This window comes from Montipora capricornis, chromosome 14 (assembly GCF_036669925.1).
Source record: "Montipora capricornis isolate CH-2021 chromosome 14, ASM3666992v2, whole genome shotgun sequence".
NCBI lineage: Eukaryota > Metazoa > Cnidaria > Anthozoa > Scleractinia > Acroporidae > Montipora > Montipora capricornis.
In genome coordinates this window covers 48526685-48551684 of record NC_090896.1, presented here as the reverse complement: position 1 = coordinate 48551684, position 25000 = coordinate 48526685, and the positions used below count along the sequence as shown (strand labels likewise).

Below are 25000 nucleotides of genomic sequence, written 5' to 3'. Positions count from 1 at the left end.
AAAGCGGGTCGAGGAATTAGAAAAAGCGATTTTAGTCTACACAAAGGAATACGAGAAAGGACTGAAAGAAATTGAAGAATTGAGAAAGGTATTAAGCAAGTATCAGAGTGAAGTTTGCAAACTGAAGGCGGAGGCACACACATCAAATGACCAAGCAGTCGAAGTGACGAATCAAATGGAAGTATTTACAAAGAAACTACAGAAATGCGAACACGAGAAAGAAAAGATTAAACAAGAGATGAAATTTGAAGTGGCAGGATATTGCAAAGAAGTTCAGGAATTGAGAAATGTTGTAGATAATTGGGGAAATGTTGAAGCTGAAAGACAGAAACGAATTGAAATGCTAGAAAGCGAAGCTGCATCGTATAAGGACCTGGTGAATGAACTTCGAGAAGAATTAACCGAGTATACTAACAAAGCAAAGTGTAGTGACTCCAAAACAGACCAGAACAAAAATGATCCGCATGTTTTAATGCTTTGTCAAGAGCTTAACGAGATTTTCAGGGAAAATTTGAAAAGTCAAGGAAAATTTTCAGAGCTAACGTTCGTGCTCACAGCGACACAAAAGGAGCTGGAGCAGGCGAGAAATAGGAATCAAATGCAAAATCTCGCTCTCCAAGATTTTAAGCAAAAATACAACGATCTACATGATAATTTGTTGGCACTGGCAGAGGAAAATAAGCATTTGAGAAATAGCTTGGAGAAAAAATGCGCAGATTTCAGAAATATTAGGAGAAAGTTTTTGGTGTCAGAAACAGAGGTATCGTGGCTTAAGGAGGCGCTAAATATCGTTGACAATGCAAAGAAAAACTCGGTCTGTAGTGATGTAATGGAAATTACAAGTTGACTCTGAAATTTTTACTCCATGTTTTGTTGCTTTATATATCAGTTTTCATGGATTAACTACAAATAAGATCCACACCTGTTTTTTAAAATTCAGTCTGCGATTTATGCGCGACTCCTTTATAATTAATGACAAACATTGTCTTAAAATTCCAACATTTTGTCTTTTATTTCAGCTGAAAAGCGGATAGTATCCGCAAGAATTCAAATTTATACCTTTTTCTTATTTATCAGGTTGAGATGTGGTTGCTTTTAATACTACTACAAACTTTACAATGAACTTTTCTAAATATTGAAATTTGTTGAGTTTTTAGTTGGTTTCTAATTTATAATTAAGTGTCTCTTGCGGAGTCCACTTCGCCTTGTGGTCGAATTTAATAAAAATAGAGGCTTTTTTAACTTGACCATTGTTTGTAGCGAGACTGAATAGTTGAAATGTTACCTGCGACTGTTGCGTGAAATTTTCAAGCAAACAGCCAATCGGAAGCAAACATAGCTTTCGACAGAGCAAGTTAAAAATTCAGAGACTGCTTTCCCTTTTTTGGTGACCTTGTTTTTCGGGAAAAAATACTGAATTGCTATTTATGGTCAAGTTTGAGCTGTTTTAATAAGGGATCTTTAATTGCTCTTGCATTACGTTTTGGAAATTTTAGGAGGTTTAAGTTTTTGAGTGCAATAGCAAAGCAGGAAGGAACGCCTGGACAAAATCGGTCTTGTTGTCCCTTGTACCACATAAAAATCCAAAATGCCGTGTACAGAATACAAGCCAGTGGATTTACCAACCCTCTACAGCAAAACATCTGTTCGTTTGCGTTGTTATGGCAACAGTACCTCGTGGTACTGTAGACTATATATATATACTTTTTCAGTAATGTGGTCGTAATCTTGTCGCCTTTACTTTGAAAGGTATAAAATTTATCCCAATTTACGATACGCTCGGTTACCCACCTGTGGTATCTGGAAACTCGATTTCTTCACGTGCAGTTTTCATCTTGATTTATGTGTTGAAGACGGGAGATTACAAAATAATACCCGTGGCCGGGAGTTGACGGCGGTCGCAAGTACGTTCGTCGACTAGAGTTAAATTCAGGTAATTGTTCGAGGAAGATCCCGCATATTTGTTCTCAGTTTGAAACACTAGTTAGTGTCTTTGCATGCAGATGAAGATATTTATATATTTTTGTATAGCTGAACAAAACTCCCCTTTGGCTAGTAAAACAGGTATAATATGGAATGCAATGTTGAACATAATGACCGTGATATCGAACATTGAAAGTTTGTATTTGGCGGGAAAAGGGTCGAGCTTTCTTTTTTCTTACGGTACGAGATCCAAAAGCGAAGAAAAAAATATAATGATATTTTTTCCAGTGTTGTTTAACACGTTAAATGATTTGACCAATAGCTTCACAGAAAATTTGGCGTGAACGCAAATATTTACTTTGTTATCCCAAAACATTGATTTTCATGTTAATTCTTCTTCCCCTGTTTGAAAACAGAGATCTGAAAAAAGATACAATTTTATCTGTAGCGGGTATCTTCAGCGTTCGGCGAATTTTCCTTGACCGTTCTGGCCGTTTCTGCTCACCTGGGCTCATACACGACACGTGTTTACTGATTAGAAACTTTTTTTCGGGATGAGAAGGACCCAAAATTTTAAGAATGGCCTACCTAGGCCGAGATTTAGTTAAGAACGTCTTTATTTTCCTCATTTGTTTTATGTTATGCTTAGTGTAAATAAAGGTAAAAGAAATGTATAACTTTGGTCTAACAGGAAATTTAACTCAAATACTTGGGGGTCTTTAATATTAACAATATTATCTTATTGCGTGACACACTGAAGGGCAGCTGTCAGTGAGTTATTATACCCCATTCACACCGACAAGACATGTTTAATTAAACTGGGTTTAACAAAATGAAAATTAGTCTCAGAAAAATGTAGGACTGGTTAATTTCCACGATATTCAGGTTTGTTTCAAACCAATGCTTTCACCTGTGCTAAATTTATATTCGCCAAAAGTCAGTGAACATGATTTAAAAAGAAAACACTTTTTTGAAACCGTGTTTAACTAAACATGTTTAAAACATGTTTAAGGTTTGGTGTGAATGGGGCAATATCCGATTCACACCAACTAAACACGTTTAATTAAACCAGTTTTAACAAAATAAAAATGAGCAACGGAAGGCTCAAAGATTGAATTTTACGTAGGGTTCATGTACGTTCTAATGTATGTCTTCATTGTGTTGAATTTGGAGTCTACAGTATTTCAGGTAGTAACTTGTATCAAGAAAACAATTTTAAACCATGATGGCATTAGTCTACCACAAATCGTTAACAACATCAGGTTAAGAATGTTTTCGGGCTCAAATGGCAAAAGAATAGGAACGTTTGGCCTAAGCCAAATAAGAATAAAAAAGAGTGTATAAGCTTTTTTGGTTGCCACACCAAGCCGGGAACATTTGCTGCAGAAGGTAGAGATAGATGAGGATAGATATTTTATTAAAAATACTCCATGGCAACCCGAAGGGTGAATTACGGAACTATGTACAATGATGGAAAAAAAAAGTAAATATATATATTAAAAGGGTTAAGAAAAACTGAAAAATACATATATGTATGAACTAATCAATAAGACATAACTTTTTCTGTGACTCTGAGTTTCGCGCTTACGCGATCATCAGACAGACTTTAATACTCCATTTAAAGTCTGTCTGATGATCGCGTAAGCGTAAAACCCAGAGTCACAGAAAAAGTTATGTCTTATTGATTAGTTCAACCTTCAGATATACTACGCTCTGCGAAACGCATCGAAAACTCTACAGCAAGGATAGACTAGATATAGAAGGGTACATATATGGACATATATGTACATATATATATATATATATATATATGTACATATGTACATATATATATATAGAAACGTGAAAACCTTATCTTTGAGTCGAAGAGTGCTCAACAATCGTGGAGCTTTATAATTACTTGTAAACCGGGAGCGGGCACACAGAACAAAAGGAACGAACTGGCGAGTGCGTGCCGGCACGCAACCAAATATTTGATAAGGCATGCTTGAACCATCAACTTATAAAAGGAACGTTAGTCAGGCAGTGTTTCATGCACCTGACGAGAGAGGACCATCAGGCTCTTTCGAAACAGTTCTGTAGTGTTTTAATGTTTTCATTTTTCCTTTCCCACACAAGTAAGATTTATATAAATATATATATATGTATACATGAGTTATAATAATGACAAATGCAAATGCGATAACAGAAGAAAAAGTTTCTTCTGGGCAAGTGTTGAATATTGGTCCCGTCCTGAGCTGGATCCACTACCTCCAGCACGGCGGGAGCTAAGTGCGCCTTGGTCGAAGCAACCTGACCAAGTTGCATTTGGTTTGACTGCCCATGATCGTACGATGGACGACCACAATTATAATATATACGAAGCTCCTGTTTCGATTGTTATAAACAAAGGGTTCGTTTGTGTCACGGTATCGAACGGAGTTAATGATCTCGGCAGCTGTTTAGGGGAAGGGACGACAGCAAACACGGTTGCTACCGATCAATGCGATTGCTATTTAGATTCATTATACTTAAGCATTTCGAGTTAACTTTTCCTTCCTTTCTTTTGTTTTAGCGCTGAGAGACAGTAAATACAAACATTGAGGAACTTTCATAAGGCGCAACAAACTGTACTCTGGCCGAAAAATTCCTCGACTTTTAAATGCTCAGCGCCAGTCCTACGCAATACTGGCGGATACCATTAAAAATGTGCTGTTTTTTTAAGATACAAAGGCAACCGGAATTGAGATATGTTTTTCAATATTCCGTAAAAGCTCAGAGAAGCTCTATGAGGCATACATGAGCACATCCTTTGTTAGTGGATGAGGAAATTTTTGATCCAGCAGACTGAATATAGTAGCATTCGGCGAATGTACCTTTAGAGAGTTCACTGAAGCAGAAGATCTTATTATTTTAGCGAATTTCTCTCTTTTATTACTTTCTTAAAAGCTGAGAAGTGAAATGAAATCAAACATTTGTTATTTTAGCCCGCTGCCGTTTGCCGAAGAAAACTTGAAGCTGAATCTCTCAATTTTGGACACTATCCTTAGTTCTCGATTTCAAAGTCGATTTCCTCTTTAATTAATACCTTGTCTGACGCAAGGGAAGACGAGAGACCCTGGGAACGAGGTTGACACTGACTCTGTCACGTCATTCAAAAACTAAGCATATTTCTGAATACGACCGTAACTCAAACATATGATTGCTGAATATACGAAGCTTTTTTTGGAAAGCCCTTGTCTATTATAGTTAGATAACATCAAATTAAGCATGTTTCGATTCGAAACCAGGCGCAAAATGACAACCAGTTTTTAATATCTGAAGCAAAAGCAAATTAGCATAGGAATTTCGCTTGAAAATGAGGATGGAGTGAACTAGGCGGAAGAACGACGGCCGATGGGAAGCACAAAAAACATATTCGATGGATAGGTAACAGTTTAGTTTGTCCTTGTTTAGCATTGGCTGAGAAAAAGTTCCGCAAACCTAACAGTTTCTAAACAATGGAAGATGCAAACTGTTTATTCCAATAATTAAGCTAATTGCGCGGGTGCTACGCTTGTTTTCCTTTGTTCTAAGTACCGTTGTTTATAAACATGGCCTAGGAATACAACCATCTTATTGGTCAGATACATCATCCCACTGAAAACAAGGAGTTCCCTTAAAAGACTTTCCCGTTGGCGCTATTTACCTTGCGGTCACCAAGACCTGACAAAATGGACATATAGAATTTATTTTATGCGGGAGGAACATTGAGAAATTCAGTTTCTGTACCAAGAAAGGGAGGAAACCCCTGAACCGTTTTAGGTGTTGGTAGGTCGCTGATATCACTATGTGATTAACCTCAACTGGGAACCGTATCTCTGACGAACGAGATAGGTAGAGTATGTTAAACATATTGTACTTTCCAATATCATGGCAGACCGTTTCCTGTAACTTAAAACCTTTTGTCCTTTTTCCCTGTTAAGTTTCCCAAATTTTCACTCAGAGGATGCAAAAAATAGGTGAAATGTTAGGAGTATTTTGTTAGCGTATTTCAAGTATATGTTGAACGGCAATAACTTAACACTGGACAAGGTGATATTTTTTCCAACTCCAGTTTTAAATTCAGCCCGTAACTCCATCTTTTTCGTTTGTGTGATATATCGGCGTAAAACTAAATAGCTGGTTATGAACAACATTACCGAAAAAACTTGTAGAATTTGATAACTGCAGAAATCATGTTGAAGTCATTTATATCTCCGCTTCGACAAAACTTTATGATTGTAATTAAAACTTAGCCGTTAGAGTGGAATGTTTGGTGGACAGCTTTAGGATGAACTTCCTCGGAGATAAGTTGCCAGCGCTCCATTTAGCTGACAATCTGTGCAAAAGCATGCATATATGATAACCCCTCCAGTTCAGTCTGCTATTTAAGGATCATTCCTAGCACTCAAACGACAGATAAATTTTTATTTTTCAACAATTTCATTTTCCTACTATTGTTTATTCAGTTCAAATATTGCACACCCTGAACTATAGAAAAAAATCCATGATCAAATTAAACGTTTCTTTCTTATGATTTTTTACTACATGATTTCCTTTTAAACGTAAATATTGTTGTACTAAATACTTGTTTGCCAGGTAATTTATCTACTTTTTAAAATTCTGGTGCGGGAGTAAAGACAATTTTAACCAAGGTGAAAATGAAAATTTCATTTACAGCGAATAAATGAAGCAAGAGGTCTACTTGATACTTTTTACGACACTTAACCGCCTTAAGCCAACATTATAGACCATTTGAAACGGGAATATAGTATCGTTTTTGCCAAGTTAATGGCTTGTAAACAATACCACTTAGGCTGAACATCCCTTCGTGACGCCTTCAGGTTTCCATGAAAACCAACCATTCGCGGTTTCTATTTTGTGTAATTACTGGCTTCGGTCTCGCTATTTCAACCGCAAACGAAAACACGATTAAAAAAGTAAACATTTTGGCACTATTCGAATTTTAAGTTGAAGTCGATTAGGAAGGTTAAAAAACGATTCCTCCTTATTTTACAATTATTGCCAATTAAACCATGAATTAAATGTTTATTGGAGCATCTCTCTTTTACTTTGTTTGTTCTCAGGGTTATTGTTTTACCACGCAAATTAAAATCTTGGTTCGTAATGGAAGCCTACGACAACACAAGACGTAAAGACATGGCAAGCAACGTGCAGCTTGAAATAGAAAACTTAGAACTGAAAGCGGAATTAGAAGGGAAAGAAAATATTATTCACATCCTCCGAGAGGAATTAACAACGGTTCGTGAATCAAGGCAGACGACACCCGTTTCGGAAGAAAGTGCTCAGCGCGAAAATAAAGTACAGGAGCTTTGTAGCGTGGTTCAGTGTAAAGAAATCGCCGTTAAACAACTTCAAGAAGAGCTAACCAATGCACACCAAAACATAGAACAGGTGCATCAGCAGTACGCATGCGCAAGAGGAGCTCTCGAGGCGAAGGACGCTACTATCAGCAGGTTGCACAAGGAGAATGACAAACTTCAGGAAATTCTGGAAACTACCCAAAGTAACCGACTACAGTCATTGGAAAGTTTAAGTGCGGTACAAGCTGAGTTATCCGCGGTCTGTGTAGAAAAGGACTGGTTAGAAAGCCAATTGAAGTTTCAAAAAGAAGGAATACACATGGAAAGCGAAGCACGCGAAACTCAGCTGGGTAGAGAGGGGATTATGTCTGCTGTGGAAAGTATTACGCAAGACAAGCAAACTTTACAGGAGTTAATAAACACTGCCTCGCATTATGAGGAAATCATACGCAGCTTAGAAAGCGGAAAACGAGAAGATATCGGTAGTACACGAGAATCGTATCGATTCGCTTCCGTGTCGAGTCCTAGGCACGGAGAGTCGTCTCCAAGAGCTGACGAGAACTACGTAATTCAGCTTGGAAATAAGATGTCGGAGGTTGAGGAACGACTTAGAAAGGCAGTGGTGTCACAGAGGTACCAACTTCAAACAGAGCGAGAACAGTTGATTCAAGAGTTTAAAAACATGCAGGTACAACTTTTGCAGCATCAGAGACATCATGAAGTTCAGAAGAATGAAATATCTTCAAAAGAGACTTTAATTGAAAGGCTAAAAGCTGCAAAGAACATGCTAGAGACTGACGTGGAAACACTTAAAAGCGATTTGGCGGCCAGCAGAGCACAGAATGAGAAATATTTACAGGAGCAGCGTAAATTCCAACACGAAATAAAAACCTTCCGAAGCAAAGTCTCAAAACTTGAAACTGAATTGGAAAATGAGAGACGACAGAGAAAATTCCAGAAGCAAAAGATTGAAGAAATTAATTCAAACAGTCACGCAGAGAGAGATGAATTATCCAGGCTAAAAATTCAGTTGCGGGAGCAGAACGTAATAAACGATAATCACACAAGAGAGCTTGCTACCAAAGACAACTTGATAAAACAGATTCGAGAAAGACTGGAAGCCAGTGAATTTGAACTCGACAAATTCAAGTCCATGAGATCCGCAGTGCAGGTGAAGCAAACAGAGATTGGTCAGGAAAAAGATAATCTACAGGAAAAGATCCTCGCATCTGAACGAAAATTCGCCGAGTTACAAGCCGACTACGATGAGTCCCGATTGAAGAACGAAAACCTGCAGCGTGAGTTGATAGAGTATCAAGAGAAGTATTCCACACTGGATGGTGCTGAAGGGTCTTCCGAACAGACGCGTTTTAATCTTGAAAGTGATCTTGTGGTTGCACGGAAGAAGTTGGCAAAGCTTGAAAGCGCATACGAAATTTGTCAAAAAGAAAAGTTGAAGTTACAACAAGAGTTGCTCCCGGCAAACACAAAAATTGCGCAGCTCAAGAACGGTTATGAAACGTGTCGGCAACAGAAGGAGCAACTTCATCAGGATGTGTTGTCGTCGCACAAGAAGCTTGGAGAGTTTGAAGTGAAGATTGAACTACAAAGAAAGGAGAAAGCAGATCTTCAAAGGGACATGATAGTTCTAGATAACAAATATAACAAGGCAGAAAAACAGCTGCAGCGTACATTGGGAGAGAAGCAGAACTTACTTGAAAAATTGGAGGTTGCTAACAGAAGAGCGATGGATGGAACGGATCAACGCGACAACCAATGGATTGATCAGCAAATGAAATATCAGGAACTTAGCTCAGAAGTCCAACAGAAGAACAATACGCTGAAACAGCTGAACGAAGAAAAAGACCTTTTACAAGCGGAAATTCAGCGTTTCAAAAACGACTTTGAGACTATAAATAACGAACTCGCAGGATGTCAGCGAGAGAAAGATGCTCTGAATAGTGAGCTGAAGAGCGAAAGAGAAAAATCGTCTCTGAAAGAAAAGGATAATGAACGCTTGCAACAAGAACGGGACAAATTAAACTTTGAGTTAATCACGATGAAGGATAACAATGCGCGATGGAAAGAAATGTGCGAGAAGATTCAGAGCGACAAGGAACGATTACAGCACGAGCTTCTTGGAGCCCAGAGGAACATTTCAAGGTTAGAATCAAGTCTCGACAGCGACAGAAGATCGTCACAACAAGACAATCTACTGCTGAGGACAAAAATAAGTGGTCTTGAAGGTGAAATTCAGGAGTTTCGGAGGAACGAAAAGACCTTGAAAATTAGAGACATGGAGCTCCAGAACTGCAAAACTGAATTAAGAAAAGTTGAAAGAGAGTTGGAAGACACAGTTAAGAAGCTTGAACAACAAACCAAAGAAAGCGAAATGAAAGAAAGTCTGGTTGACCAGATGAAAAGAGATAACAGTGCACTCAAGAAGGAGTTAGAATCAGCCATGAACGAATCTGAGGACTTTTCATCTGGTTACGCACCCGATGCAAAGTCTCTAGAGGTCGAGTTCGAATTGGTTCAAAATCAACTCTCAGAAATGACTTCCCTCTTAAAAGACCTTGAAGATGACCGAGACTCGTTGAAACAGAAAAACCTGCAGCTACAAAAACAAGCTGTTTCTTTGGAAGCCAAGAACACAGAAATGGAAAATGCGTATAATGGGATACAGCTGCACGAGAAGAAACTGCGCCAGGAGTTGGAGACTTGCAGAAACACCATAGACGAGCTTGAAAAAGAGGTGTTCGCTCACCGGGAAAGTAATGACCGACTTGAAAACGCTGTTAAGAATTCAGAGGCTAAGAAGGAGGATTTATCGAAGGAGATACTGGATGCAAGGAAGAAGCTCTCTGAACTTGAGAATTCGCACAGGGCTTCAAAGAACGATAAAGAAACAAGAGGAGAAGCAGAGCGAGCTAAAGTCGCAAAGCTTAAAAACCAGGTTGAGAGTTTATTAGAGCAGAAGAAGCAGATGCAACAGCTTCTGGATGAAACAAGAGATGCAGCAAGGAGATATCAAGAGGAACTACATAAGACGCAAACAAGGCTTCAAGAACTTCAAAGAGACTCTGAGGTGCACCTGAGGGATGTACACTCGAAAGAGTCTCAAAACAAACGCATTCGGCTAGCGAAAGAGAACCTTGAGAAGGAGCTGGAGAGCATTCAAGTTCAACTTGTGAACACTACGTCAAATGTTGAATCATTTGAAATGGAAACGTACGACCTAAGACAAGAGATGCGGGCGGAAAAGGATAAAGTTCTAGAATGGGAGAATGCTTACAAGGTTCTTCAAGAAGAACATGAAAATTTGGAACAGGAACTGAAAAATACTCAGAAGATGGTCAGTGAAGTGGAGATCGAATTCAACAAGAGCCATAAGGAACGGCAGAATGAAGTCCACACGAGTCAACTGAAGATCAGCAAGTTTGAGTCACAGGTACAAGTAGTTTTAAAACAGCGGGATTCACTGAAAGACCAACTGGACGAGGTGCGAGAGGAGCTGACAAGGACAAAAGAGGAATACTCTCACCTGCAAAAAGAGTTCGTTCAACACCAGCAGAGATGCGATCTTTATCGCAAGGAACTTTTGTCAAAGAGTCATTTGATCGAAAAGCTTGAAGAGGAAAAGAACCATTTGCAAAAACAGATGGAACATTTGAGGACGGAGGTGGAACAAAACGACATGACTGGTCAAGCTGTGAATCAAAAACGAGAAATCTTAGAAGGTAAGTGGTCATCTTTTTTCATTCATTTTGTGTAATCCGACAGTAGACTTGGTACATCTTAACTTCGCCTTCGTCGCAACAGTCTACGGGATATAGTAAAAACCCATAGTTGCACAAAGCGAGCTGTTATAGAAGTCAGTAAGGTCCACTACTCGGCACTAAAACGTCTTCTCCTCCCTGCAATCACGTTTAGTAAGAAGGGATTAGGTTCTTCGCACTCGCGCTTATGCTTTTCTTTTTGGTCTCTGAAAACGAGGAGAAGGGCTGGCGCAGTGGTGAGAGCACTCGCATTCCATCGCCTTCCACCAATGTGCGTGGGTTAAAACCATAGACTCAACGGCGGGTTGAATTTGTTGGTTCTCTTCGAATTCTCTGTTCCGAGAGATTTTCTGCGAGCACTCCGGTTTTTCCCTTTCCTAGGGCGGTTTTCAATTGACTTTCGAAAGTAGTTAGCGAATTGCTTTGGTTTTGCATTACTCCACTCCGTGATTGGTTTAAAGTTCTCGCGCCACTTTTTCAACCAATCACAAGTGAAACCAAACCCAATCGTGGCTCGCGCGTGTACATTTTCCCGCGCTTTGTGTCGGCTACGTGTAATTACTTTGAGTTTTGATTGGTTTACTGGATTGTCTCCGTCCTTTTTGATTGGCCAAAGTAATTACTTTGGTTTTGGTTTTACGACACTCGACTCAAACTCTCTCTAATATCTGGGAACGCAAGACATCGATAGATGATCCTGAAAGATGGTTTAAACTTTTGATTTCACCATGTAAGTGGTGTCATCTTCCAGTAATAGGTGATGTGGAACGTAGGAGTCCTGAGGTTAACAATTGAACTTTCTATCTAATTTAGGTGATCTTCAAAATGCTGGGGATAGGATCGCAGAATTGGAATACACCCTGAGCACTCTAAGATCAGAGAAGGATAATATTCAGAGAGAGCTTTTCCGAGTCACCAACAGGCTCACGACTGTTGAAGACTTGTACGCTCGAGCTCAAGAAAAAGTTAAAGATCTGGAGATTCAACTAAATGCCGCGCGTAAGGTCATCAACGACCTCGAGGACGAGCTGACAGTGATCAAGAACAAAGCGTCACAGCTTGACGCTGATTATGGATGCAAATTTGGACAGATTGAAGAACTAGAAGGGAAATTGGATGCAGCCCAAAAGAGCTTGTCCGAGATCGAATCCGCTTACGAGTTCAGCGAGCGCGAAAAAGAAGATTTAAAACAACGTCTTTCTCATGAAGAGAAAAAGGTGTCCGAATTGAGACAGAATATTCAGAGAAACGAAGAAGAAAACGATGATCTTGAAAGGCAATTGGAGAGCAGTCGACATCGCACAACGAAGCTTGAAGGTCAATTAAATAACGCACAGAGGCAAAAGGCTCAATACAAAGAGCAACTGGAAGATGTTAGAGCAAAACTGTTGAAATGCAAGGATGAACTTGGAACGGTACAAAATCATCTTTACGATTGCCAAAGAAGCTTGGACCTTCTAAGAAAGGATGCCGCGAACAAGGTTGGCAGTATTACTGACCTGAGAGAAAAATGTTCCACACTTGAGACCAACTTGGAACAAACAAAAACGGAACTCGCGAAAAATCAAACACAGAATGATATGCTTCAACAAGATAAACGAGAACTCCAAGACCAGCTTCTGGAAAACCAGGAGAGATTTCAAGAACTTGAGGCGATGTACAAAGTGTGTGAATACGAAAAGCAGCGGCTGGAGGAGGAGATATACTCGTTTTATAAAAGACTGGCTGAGCTACAGGGTTCATATCAAGCGAGTGAACACAATAAATTGGACGCTCAACGCCAGGTGATTGTTCTGGAACAGAAAATCAACAAGCTTGAAGGTGTTTTGGAGAACACACTCAGAGAAAAAGCAACTCTTGAGTTTCACTCGGGCGACCTTAATCTCTCCAACAAGAAGACGATCGAGGAACTTTCCGTGGTTAAGTTGCGTTTGGAAAAAAGCGAGAAAACTTTCAGCGAACTCTCGGAAGAGGTAACGGAGAAAGAACGAGTCATAGAGGAATACAAGGCCAAAATAACATCGCTGACGTCTGAAAACGATTATTTCAAGTCTGATGTGCAGAAGAAAAGCGAAGACTTGCACCAAAAAGAAAATGAAAGACGCACACTGCAAGATAAGATGTGGGAGACAAGGGATGAGGTAAACCGCATGAGACCAATTTTGGAAGCGGCGCAACGGAAGAAGGAACAAATTGAAATAGAATTGCAGTTAACTCGTAAGAAAGTAGCCACTATTGAGACCCTTTTCAATAAAAATGAGGAGCAAGCAACACTGACAGACAAGGAACTCGACCTTTGTAAAAATAAAATATCCGATCTCGAGGCGGAACTGAACGGTTTGCGAAAGAAGGTTTCCGTGATGGAATCACATTATGAAGAAGCAGTGAAAGAATTGGATGAAATTAGAAGTCAACTGCGACAATCACAAGAGAATAACAGCAGTTACTCCATTCAGTTGGATACAGCCAAAAGCGAGCAGCTTCATTTGAAACTACAAATAAGTAACCTACAGAAAGACATTGTGCAACGAGATGAGGAAATTGCCAATCTTCGTGAGAAAAAGGACTCACTGGAAGTCGTTCTGTTCGCTAGCAGCAACAAACTAACAAAGTTGGAATCTATGATACGTTCACTGGAAGCACAGAGAGAAACATTTAAAGAACAACTCACTGACTCCAAGAATAAGAATATCGAACTCAAAGAAGAAAACATAAAGGCTGTATGCCAACTCAAAGAGCAACGAGGATTAGCAGAGTCTCTGAGGAAATCGCTCAGTAAAAAAGAGGAAACAATCGAAGAATTACACCAGAGAATTAATGAATTGCTGACAGAATTGGACACTCTGAGGCAAGAGGGAATGACACTAAAAGTGTCGTTTGAGAATCTCCAAGTCGTCCAAGAAGACGCGAGGTCAAAGCTTCTGGAGTATGAGAGCAACGAAGAGAAAGCAATGCAAGACCTCCAGGGTCTTCACGACTCCAAGGATGAAATGGAACAAGAGTTAAACTTTGCCTTGCAGAAGAACAAAGACCAAGAAGAAAAGCTCAAGAACTTACAGCGAGAAAGAGATCGGCTGAAGCTTAGTTTAAGTGACGCGGTAGAAAAGCTCACAAAGGAAACTAAGGATGGATCTAGAGCCCAGAGAGAACTGCAGGACGATCAGATAGTTATTGAGCAACTACGAAACCAAAATAGAGCATTGGATTCCCAAATCGAAGAGCTAAGATCCCTGAAAGTTTCTTTAGAAAGCGAGTTGGAGAATGTAAAATCCGAGTATGAAGAAAGCAAATCAAAGAATGATATCAGTCAGAGAAATATAGAAAATTCAGGTGATGAGATAAAGCGTTGCAAACAGAACATCTCACGCTTAGAAGATTTGGTAGCTAGATTAGAGAAGGACAAATCAGCTTTGGAACAAGAAATCCAGGTCTCAGGTTCAAAGTGTCTCGAATTTGAAACTTTACTCAGGAGAGCATCGCAAACAGAAAGTGATCTTATGCATGAACTCCAAAGTGCGAGCAGTAAGATTCTTGTCCTGGAATCGGAATGTAAACTATCCAAACAACAACATGATGAAAGCAAGCGCGAAAGCGATAACGCAGAAAAGAAAATTCGAGATCTTGAGAAATTATACAAGAAAAACGAAAGTGAAAGAAAAGAGGCCAGACAAGAGTTAATTGTCACACAGAGCAAACTAGCTGATCTTCAGCACAAATATGATTTTGAATCCAACGAGCGAGGGACGTTGGCCGCGCAAATGGAAGATGCAAATACGCAAGTGTCTGCAGCTCTTGATAAGGCTCTGAATTTGGAACAGAAAGTTGTTGAGCAAAAACTACTCCTGGACATGGCGAACAAAGAGGTAGACGAAAAAGATAAAATTACTCAGCAACTTAAAAGCAGCAAAATGTTTCTCGAAGGGCAGAGAGACAGTTTGAAGCAGAACATCGCGTCATTAAAGGAAGAGGTTGAACGCTTGCAACAAGAGATTGCTCGTCTTCAACGAGACAACTTTGAGGAACACAAAAAAACAAGCGAACTGGATTCAAAGTTAAGGAAGGCCATAGCTGAGAAGGAACGAGCACGCGACGAAACAAAAAAATGCAAAGACGATGCAATAGCTCTTAAGAGCCGACTGGATGATTCTCAAGGTGTAAACGGAAATCTTGAATTTCAACTCGATGAGTGTAAACAGACTGCCGTTAGACACAAAAATGATATGATCAGTTATCAGAGACAAGTCACAGAGTTGACAGGGCAGTGCGACGTGTTTAAAGAAACGCTGGACGTCAAAGAAAGGTCCATTGCACAGTTAAAAGATTCCAAGCGAATTTTAGAGGGGGAAATAAAATCGTTGCAGAATACTGTCAAGGATAAGGAAAGGGAAAACGATTTGTTGATGACAAAGAGGAAGGAACTTGAATCAAGCTTGAGCTCCGCACTTCAACAGTTAGCCGAGGCAGAGGGTTCCTTGAAGGTAATTGCAAAATGGTTACACTCGGCTAAAAATCACCAGTGCTTATCTGCCTCTCACCCAGACGGCTCTAAATGAGTGTGACAAAATAATAGCGTTTTGTCACGTTCCCAAAGCTAAACTATCCCCCGCCTAACGCAAAGAGCCTCTGGAGGGGGCAGAATAGAGACCTTTAGATTCTAGGACGAGAACGACTACGAGTACGAGATTTTCTCATAGAACAACAGTGAGCGCGCGCAAACCAGGCGTCATTTTGGCGGGAAAAACGTGACACCGTCGTCATTTTAGTACGAGGTTTTGTCGTCGTGTCAAAACAAGTCAACAACACGGTAGAAGTTTTGGTATTTTTCGATCAGGAAAAGGCTCAGTACAGCAATAAGAATAACTGAGCAACCTATGTTGCTAACAAAGAGAAAGATTAATCGTACGTGTTATAAATTTTTGAAGTATTTTTGCTAAGAACAGGCAGTCAAAACTCGTACTCGTTTTCGTCCTCGTCCTAGAATTCAAAGGTCTGGCTCAGAATTAAATTCTGAAACAATGAAAGGTGAAAGTTGCATTTCAGCCTTAAAGGAATAAATAAGCCTTAAGGAAATTTAATATCAACAAGAGTGCTAGAAGGTTCAGAACAGATATTACAAGAATATTTGGTTGGTATCGGGCATTTGCAAAGTCCGATGCAAAAAACGCACAAAACTATGAAATTACGTTTTTTATTGCCGGACACTGTCTAGACTTAGACGAAGATTGCTTCTGACTTATTCCGTAATTTAAAATTTCCTCTCATATTCTGTCATTCTTAAAATAGGTGAAAGAAGAAACTATCAACAGAGGAAAAATCGACGCTGATTCTCTGAGAGGTAAAGTAGCACATACAGAAAAACAGCTAGTTGAATTCAAGGAGAGGGAAGATGAAGTTAAGCAGAAGAATATAGTCCTTCAGGCTCAAGTCTCAAGCCTAGAAAATGGTTATCGTGAAAGCCAAGAGAACAGCTATGAGCTGGAGAAAGAGGTCCAGTGTCTCCAGGCTGAGCTGGACGTTATGAGAGCGGCGCGTGATGAGGACAGTGAAGAATTTGAGCGCTTAAGATCTGAAGCTCAGGAAAGCAGAAACAAATTGTTTTCTCTGCAAACACAACTTCAACGAACGGAAAAGCTGAAAGACAACTTGGAGCAACAAATGAATGAGCTCGCAGCAAAAGGAACCGATGGCGATAGAGACTTCAGTTGTCTTCAAAGTAGAGTACAGGAACAAGACATTCTAATAGAGTATCATAGCAAGGAAATGACGAGGAAGGAAGAAGTGATTGAAATGTTGAAGATGGAAAACGGGGATTTACAAAACGATATCAGTGGTTTGCAAGAAGAGGTTTCTCAAACAAAGTCGAGTCTTGAGATACTGCAGCACAGGAGAGATAACAGTGAAAAGGATTTATTTGACGCCTTGAGACAAAGTTCAGAATTTGAGTTACGCCTTGGTAGAGCGCTCGACGAGAATGAAGAGTTAAATAGAGAGCTAGTGGAAAAGCACGGCAAGGTTTCCACCTTGGAAGACGAGGTTTATCAAGCACTAAGAGACCTGGAGACCGTGCGACATGTACTTGAAGACACCAAATCACGATTAAAAAAGAGAAAAGAAGATGTCGATGACTTGCAGAGAGATTTAAGAGAAAAAGGTGCAAGTCTTGAGGCGCATAAGAGCACTGCTATTGAGAAAGACAACGTAATTGCTTCGTTGAGTTCGGAGAAGAACGCTTTGGAGGAGGACATTAAGACCTTAAACATTGACCTTTCAAAAGAGAAAGAGAAACAAGGTCACTTTCAAGAAGAAATTGGCAAATTACAAACAGAACTAGAAGCTAATGAAGCTAATGTAGTACACCTAAAGTTGACGATGGAACAGCTCAGAAATGAAAACGAAAAGCTAAAGAAAGATGGCTCATACAATGAAGACGTGGTTATCGATTTGCGAGAGAGGTACCAAGCCATGTCTCGTGAATATGAAAAGAGAGAATATGAGTTTACAGTCCTGCAGCAAAAGCTAACGTACCTGGAAGCGAGGTATACCACAATTGTAAGTGACAAGGAAAAACTAAAGGAGGAGTACATGGCCTTGAAAAGGGATTCCTCCGAAATGAAGATTGCCTTGGACAGTGCTGAGAGAGAAAAGAGCCGAGTAGAAAGCGAATTGAGTGTTATAAAACAACAAAGTGCTGACTTACAGACTAGACTGGGCGAAACTTTGCGGGAAAAAAGTAAGCCTTCTGAAGATGTGGTATCGATGAACGGCTCGCTCGTTTCTCTACATGACAATCAGTACCAGAGTATTCTCTTAGAAAAAGAATACAAGGAAACGGAAATAATGAACCTGAACAGTAAGCTGTCTAAGCTAGAGTTGGAACACGGAGATTGTGATGAAACTAAAACTTCTTTACAAGGAGAGGTGAATAGTCTTCGGGGAAAGGTACTTGATTTGGAGCAGGCAGTTGCATACCTCGAGCAAAAAGAAAAAGACCTCCAGAAAGAGTCTATTGATTCACTCAAAAGAATAACAGAGCTTGACCAAGAATTGCTTATGTGCAAGAATAAGATCACAAGGATGGAGGCATTCAGTGCCGTAAACGAAAGTAAGATAAAGAATCTAGGTAATGATTTGTTCAATGCGGAAGAGAAGGTGTCAAAACTGGAACTATCATTGAGTTCTAATCTTGAGAGAGAATCGCAACAACAGAAAGATCTCTTGGAAGCGATAAAGAAAGCATCAGATTTTGAAGTTGCTTATAACTCAATTCAGTCTGCAAAGAGTCATTTACAAACAGAAATTAACTCTTACAAGACTAAATTGACAACACATGAACGGAAATTACTAGAGGAGACTAAGGAGAGATCTCATCTGGAAGCTCAATTTCAGAAGACAAAACTGAAGCTTGAAAATTTGAAATCGGAGGCGATTCAAAACCGGAAGAGGCTCACTGAACAACAGCAACAAAACGACATTAAACTACGAGAAAGTGAAAGGAAGAAAACTGAGATTGAGAAGCTGGAATTGCAAAGGGAGAGTCTCGAGAGTGAACTCGAAAACCTCAGAAGAGATCTCTCAAATGCAAAGATTAACACGGAGAAACTTGAATACAGCAACAAGGAATTAAAGCACCAATTGGAAGTAACTGAAGAGCGATTGGAAGACGCAGAAACTGTAGCTGATATGAACAAAAGGGAATGCGACAAGCTGAAAAGTGAAATACTTCTGCTAGAGACATCAAATCAAGAGAAACAGCTAATCTGCGAGAGGCTAAGGAAAGAAAAGGAGAGCCTCAACTATCAACTTCTAGAAACAACAACAACAACAACCGAAAACTTTCAATCAGGGGAAAACATGTTGAAAAAGGAGAGAGACGAACTCGTAAGCCAGCTTAATAAATTCCAGCGTGAGTTAGATTCTTTTAGACTTATCCATGAAAAAAGTGTCACAGAGAAAGCCAAAGCTGAAGAACAACTTGCAGCTTTGAGGTTAGAGCTCACGCAAGTTAAAGAAGACTACCAAGCAGCTCGCCGTGATTGCACCCACACCTCATTGGAGCTCGAGAGTTTGAATAATCAGCTAATTGAATTAAAGGAATCTTACAAAGAAGTTAAGTTGACCAAGGAAGCGATACAAGAGGAAGCGAGTGAAGCACAGAGAAAGTTGGTTTCAATCGAAGCGAATTATGAATTAATTGAAAACCAGAAAAACGATCTCAGCAGAGAAGTACTGCATTACGAAAAAAAGCTTGCATTGATGGAATGTTCGTACAACAGAGTTCTTGCAAGGGATGAAGAATTGGAACGAGAAAATCTCGAATCTCACAAAAGGGTAACCGAGTTGAAATACGAGCTACAAGCAAAGGAAGAAAAGTTGGAACAGTTGCAGAACGTTGCGCAAGAGATGGAAGAGAAGAATGATCTCTTGCAAATTGAGGTTTTGGACTTTCAAAGCAAGGTTGGAGAATTAGAAGCCATTTGTGAAACGTGGAAAGATAAGGCAAGAGAATGGGAAGACGCAGCAAGAACAGCACAATATCGAGTTAAAGACGCAGAGGAGTCTCAAAAATTTGAACAACTTGAAAAGTCTGAACAACAGAATGCACTCGCGAATTTGAAAGCAAACATCTCAACTTTGGAGCGGGATCTAAAGGACAGTAAAAAAGAGAGGGATCATTTAGTTGGCGAAATAGATGATTTAAGGAACAGCAGTTTGAGTGATCGTGAGAATTTGAACATTTTAAAGAACCAGATCAATGAATTAAATAGTAAGTTAGCTAATGCAACTCGGGAGATGGAAGACAAAGATGTTACCGTGGATGAGCTCAAAAGACAGAAAGCGTTCCTAGTCGATGAAGTGGAGACTGTTAAGAGAGATCTCAACGAGAAAGAGAGATCCTATGAAGAACATACCAGAGAGAAAGAAAAGATCAGTCAGGAGTTTCAGACAATAATTGAGAAGCTGGAAGAAAAGAAGAGGAAACTGAAAGAATGTGAAGAGGAGAAAGAAAGACTGATAAATGATAAGATTTCAGCTCACAATCTTGTTTGCACATTACAGGATGACACTCAAACCAGCGAAATCCAGAGCGAGATTCTGCAACAAGAGACGAATTACTTGAGAACGAAAGTAGCAGATTTGGAACTGGAATTACAAACATGCAGGGCAACAAATGAAACAATGAAGCAAGACCTTCTGAGCTACCAGGATGGAATCTTCAGCGTCAGAGATTTGGAAGATTACTCGCAAAAGTTCAATATCCTGCAGCTTGACCTTCAAACGAGTTTGGACAAATGTAAGGAGCTGGAAATATTTTGCAAGGAAAGTGAAGACGAGAAGATAAGGCTGCAGCGAGAGCTCTTGGAAACGCACAAGAAGGCATCGGAGCTGGTCATTGCTCATCAGTATTGTCACCAGGAAAAAGAAGGGTTGCAAAATGAGATCGCTTTACTGAAACAAAAACTGAAAGAACTGGACGGAAGACAAGAGGACACCAAAGGCCAGTCAGACGCTCTTCAACGAGAAATTCTGGATTTTCAGAGGAAGTTTACGACTGTTGAGAACATGTATAATGAAGCTCAAGGGGCTAACAAGATACTAAGTTCGCAGATAGAAGACTCAGAGAAGATGATACAGGTCCTTAAAGAGGAACTCAGTGGTACTCGAAGTGAATGCAGTCAAGAAAAAGAAGCACTGCAACACGAGATCGCTTCATTGAATCAAAAACTGAGAAATCTGGAGGACAGAGGAGAGGACACCGAAGGCAAGACAGAAGGTCTTCAAAAAGAAATTAATGAGTTAGAGGAGAAATTCTCGAATGTGGAAAACATGTACGATTATGCTAAAGAAGACAACAAGAAATTAAGCACTCAGTTAGAAGACTCATCCAGGACGATAGATGGTCTTGAAAAGGAACTTTCCGCCGCACGACGTGAACTCAGTCAATATAAGGCTCATTCCCTCAGTACGGAAGAGAGGGCATACCTTGAAGAGAAGCTGCAAACATTTGAATCAAAGTATATTGAGTTAGAGAAAACATACCATGCTCTCGTTCACGAGAAAACGAAAATCGTCGATGAGCAGCAATTCAAAAGTCAGGAGATGATTCGGCTTCAAAGGGCACTGGACGAAAAGACTAAAGACGCCGAGTTCTTACAACGACAGAGTGATGAATATAAAAACAGCTCCGCATCGGAGAAAAATCGTTTACGGGATGAGTTAGAAGAAGCACTCGTACGACTTCACCAATCCGAAATCGAGTTATCCGAGAAAGTTTTCGAGCACGAGAGGTCCGTCGACGGCTATCAACGAAGTATGTTTGAAAAGGAGAATCGCATAAGTGAATTGAACGCCCAAATAAACTCACTTAATTTTGAAGTCTCCACGTTGAATAGAGAGCTGGCTCACTGCAAGGACGATCAAGACACTTCGAACGCGGAGAGAGAGGTTTACATAGACGAAACGTTTGCCTTACGTAAAGATAAGGCCAGGGCAGAGGAAGAGTTACGACTGATGAAAGATAAGTTGGCAACAAGCAAAACTGACGAAGTTAATCGTGAGGAAGAACATGGGAAGCTTAAGGACGAGATATCTGAGCTGCAGAGAGGAATGGTGGTTACAAAGGACGAACTTCAAGAGTCGCAGCTGGAGATTGAGAGACTAAAGCGTCAAATTTCTATGCATAAGTATGAATACGATTCATTTGAAACTGAGAAGGTCGTCAGCCTTAAGGAAGAACTTTCTGCGGTTAAACTAAGCAATTCCGAAGCTCAAGACGAACTGAGGCGAGTTACTAGAGAGTTGGAAAACTTGCAGAGAGAGGCGGGTTCAAGAAGAGGTGAACTGGATTCGTATGAAAGAGAGAAGACCAGATTGCAAGAAGAAATTAGGAATTCTAGGTTTGATAATTTAAATCTTACCCAAGAAAATCAGGATCTCAACAGGCAGATTGAAAGCCTACAAGAGCAATTAATGTTGAAAGAAGATGTTGTTAACAAGGCCGTAGAAACAAGGAAAGAAAAAGAAGAGATGTTCTCTGAATACACTGTTATCAAGGAAAATTACAATAAGATTGAAATGGAGAAAGAAACCTTAATCCACGAGAAGCAAAACCTGGAGTTTGACCTTGGTGATTGCAGGAGCAAACTACGGAGGTATTTGCCTTGCCGTTCTAAAATTACTTTCATTAATTTATGCACTGTATGAAGAGGCGGTTTGCTTTTACAGCGGCTGTCCTAAAGAGCGCAGGAGCAGGAGGAGTAGGATATTGCGAAAATATAACTGTCTTTATTAAGTCCTCAACCTCGGATAATGCATTTCGCGTGCTCTGATTGGTTCACTCAATCTCGGTTATCTGCTCATATACCTTAGTTTAACCTTATATGGTAAGTGATTGCGCTAAACGTTGCTAAGCTAATTTTTTTTTCGCTGGAAAGCGAAACTTCTTATCTGAATAAAGCCAAAAACAACATTTTTTGTGGAATGTTTGGATCAATTCCGACGTTTACAAGTACGCGAAAAGTCAACTGAGAAATGTTTTTGTGACGAGCCTACGTCTGTCTGACCTCAAGGTATTACACATTATCGCATCTTCATCAAGTTTTTTTTATTTCGCTCGGATTTTCTCGCTTTCTTTCGCACCTTATTTCGTACTTTCAAATTTTTGGAGTTTAAGGAATTTAATAAAACAATTATTCCATTCGCGCTTGTTGGATGCGAGACTGGTTATATTTTTCTGGTTGTATTTACCATCTCATATCCAACGCGCGCTCATGGAATAATTGTTAAATAATCGCTGTAAAACCATCACCGATCTCAGTGGCTAGCGGCGATCGGACGGCGAAATCACTGTTAAATATTTATTCCATTCTTTTCTTTGTTTGTTTAAGATTCGAGGATACTATCAGGCAGTTAGAGGAAGAAAAACGCCGATTGGAGCTTGAATTGAAGGCGGCAAAGGAGAGGTTGTTAATCGTGGAAAGAGAGTTTGACTCCAGAGCAGTGGAAAAAGAGCAAATATCTCAAGAAATTAGTAGCACCCGCATTGAACTCAGAAAACTCGAAAGCGAGCTACAGAACACTCACAGGAGACTCAACGAAGCTAACGAGGACATCACAGCCAAACAGACTCATCTAGAGAGACTGGAGCAAGAGCTTGAAGAGCAACGAAGGGTGTGTTGGTCACATGACGTAGAACGAGAACAGAAGACCAATCAGGTTAGTTTAAGTGGCTCTAGAGCGAACAATCCACGATCGGATCTTTAGTCCAACATTTGAGTTGTCTTTACAAGAAATCTCTATTTCTGATAACCCTATCAATCTTTTCAGTGCTCTAAAATTAAGGATAGTAAAGTAATTAACAATTATTCACCGAAGTGGAGGTAGGTGCCTACAAGGCGAGGAAAATACCCACCACCACCTACCGACACTGATAGCTACCGACACTAGCTACCGACACTAATATAGCTCAAAACGATGATTTAAACTCATTTATTTCAGCAATGTTACAATAATTTCGTGCGCAAACCCCGCGCGAGTTGCTTGGAGGTGAATAGCAAAGGATATTCGGAGTTTGATTAGCCAATCAGAGTGAGCCTTCAACGCCAAAAAATCCACAGTTTTAGTATATTTGAGCATTTTATGAAATTTGTGCAGCATTATAAATGATATTATTATTAGTCGTAGTTTCGACCAGAAACAAGGAAATTCCCAGAATTACTCATGTTTTTTTAGTTTTTAATACGCTGAGTATGAAAATGCTTTCATGATGAGTATCCAACTTTGTTGGCAGAGCAATGGTTTGACGCTAACATGTGATTAAATTGTTAATTTTTACATTTAATTTTTTTGACAACCAGGTCAACACCTTACAGCGTAAGATTAAAGACCTTGAAAGCGAGATCGAGAGCTTACAGGACGACTTAATACTAAGCCACAGAGCTTACGAACAATGTAAGAAAGAATTGGAAGAAACCGATTCCTTGAAGGATCAAATAGAGACATCCACACTAAATGTCGAAGTCAAGGGGCGTCGACAAGAGACAGCAACACATGATGACATCAACGTGCAACCGCAGGTAACGACCCTGGACATAAATGTAAGTCCCAGACAAAGCCTTGACTACACCTTGACGCGTCAATCCTCGACAGCGGAATTCGAAATTCACTCGCAGAGACTACAAACAACAGTGGAATACATTGCTCAACAGACGAACGCCACTACGGAAAATGAGGCATCAAGGCAAACAACCAGTACCTTAGATATCGACATACAACAACGCCACGCAACCACAGAACTGGAAATTGATATCGACCCCATGCCCCGCCGAAGCCCTGTGACGTCGTGGACAACCGGATCTACGTCATCTTTTCAGGTTTATAGGGAGCGGAAGTACGAACCTGTGCAGTTTACTCTTGAAGAAGAGGATGATGGAGAGTATGAGATTGCACAGATTGAAAGCAGAAGTTCGAAAAGGTGGAAGTACTGAAATGATGTACAGTTTCGTCTTTACTTCAACAAAAGAATTCTCACATTCGAAGCACTGAAGCTTAGTTTTACAAGCGCGACAAGCACTGATAGGAACCAAATGATCACACGCTACTGAATTTGTTCTTGCCTCTCTAAGAACCAGCCTCTGAGAGCGTTTTAATAATAATAATAATAACTTTATTTAAGTGTCACTGGATTTAGCATACGAGCGCTAATTGGGCACACTCAGGGAATAAAATAAAATCAAACCAAATGTTGGTTTTTGAGGAGATGGGAAAACCGGAGTACCCTGGGAAAAACCTCTCGGAGCAGAGTAGAGAACCAACAAACTCAACCCACATATGACGCCGGATCTGGGAATCGAACCCAGGCCACATTGGTGGGAGGCGAGTGCTCTCACCACTGCGCCAACCCTGCTCCCTTCTTTTCATAAAATCTTTTCCTTGAACTTAAAAATTGCAAATCGTTAGACCTCGGGGAGATTTTTG

General features: G+C 40.0%; 3 protein-coding genes across 3 annotated transcripts in view; all 3 read left to right on the top strand.

Moving 5' to 3' along the window:
* Nucleotides 1–1240, top strand: part of LOC138031290 (uncharacterized) — an 8546-nt gene extending 7306 nt beyond the window's left edge. The window contains exon 3 of the mRNA XM_068878991.1: nt 1–1240. This exon is cut by the window's left edge and continues 771 nt beyond it. The gene's annotated coding sequence lies outside the window, so the exon portion shown is untranslated.
* Nucleotides 1–1240, top strand: part of LOC138031288 (flagellar attachment zone protein 1-like) — a 1854-nt gene extending 614 nt beyond the window's left edge. Inside the window, exon 1 of the mRNA XM_068878989.1 lies at nt 1–1240. This exon is cut by the window's left edge and continues 614 nt beyond it. Within this exon, the coding sequence (XP_068735090.1) occupies nt 1–847 (847 nt within the window). The 3' untranslated portion in view covers nt 848–1240.
* A 115-nt stretch (nt 1241–1355) lies between these two features.
* LOC138032071 (extracellular matrix-binding protein ebh-like) overlaps nt 1356–25000 on the top strand; it is a 61556-nt gene continuing 37911 nt past the window's right edge. The window contains exons 1-6 of the mRNA XM_068879657.1: nt 1356–1933; nt 7011–10987; nt 11840–15504; nt 16310–22176; nt 22912–23239; nt 23881–24503. Coding sequence (XP_068735758.1) covers nt 7051–10987; nt 11840–15504; nt 16310–22176; nt 22912–23239; nt 23881–24503 — 14420 coding nt within the window. The 5' untranslated portion in view covers nt 1356–1933; nt 7011–7050. The remainder of the gene's footprint in view (nt 1934–7010; nt 10988–11839; nt 15505–16309; nt 22177–22911; nt 23240–23880; nt 24504–25000) is intronic.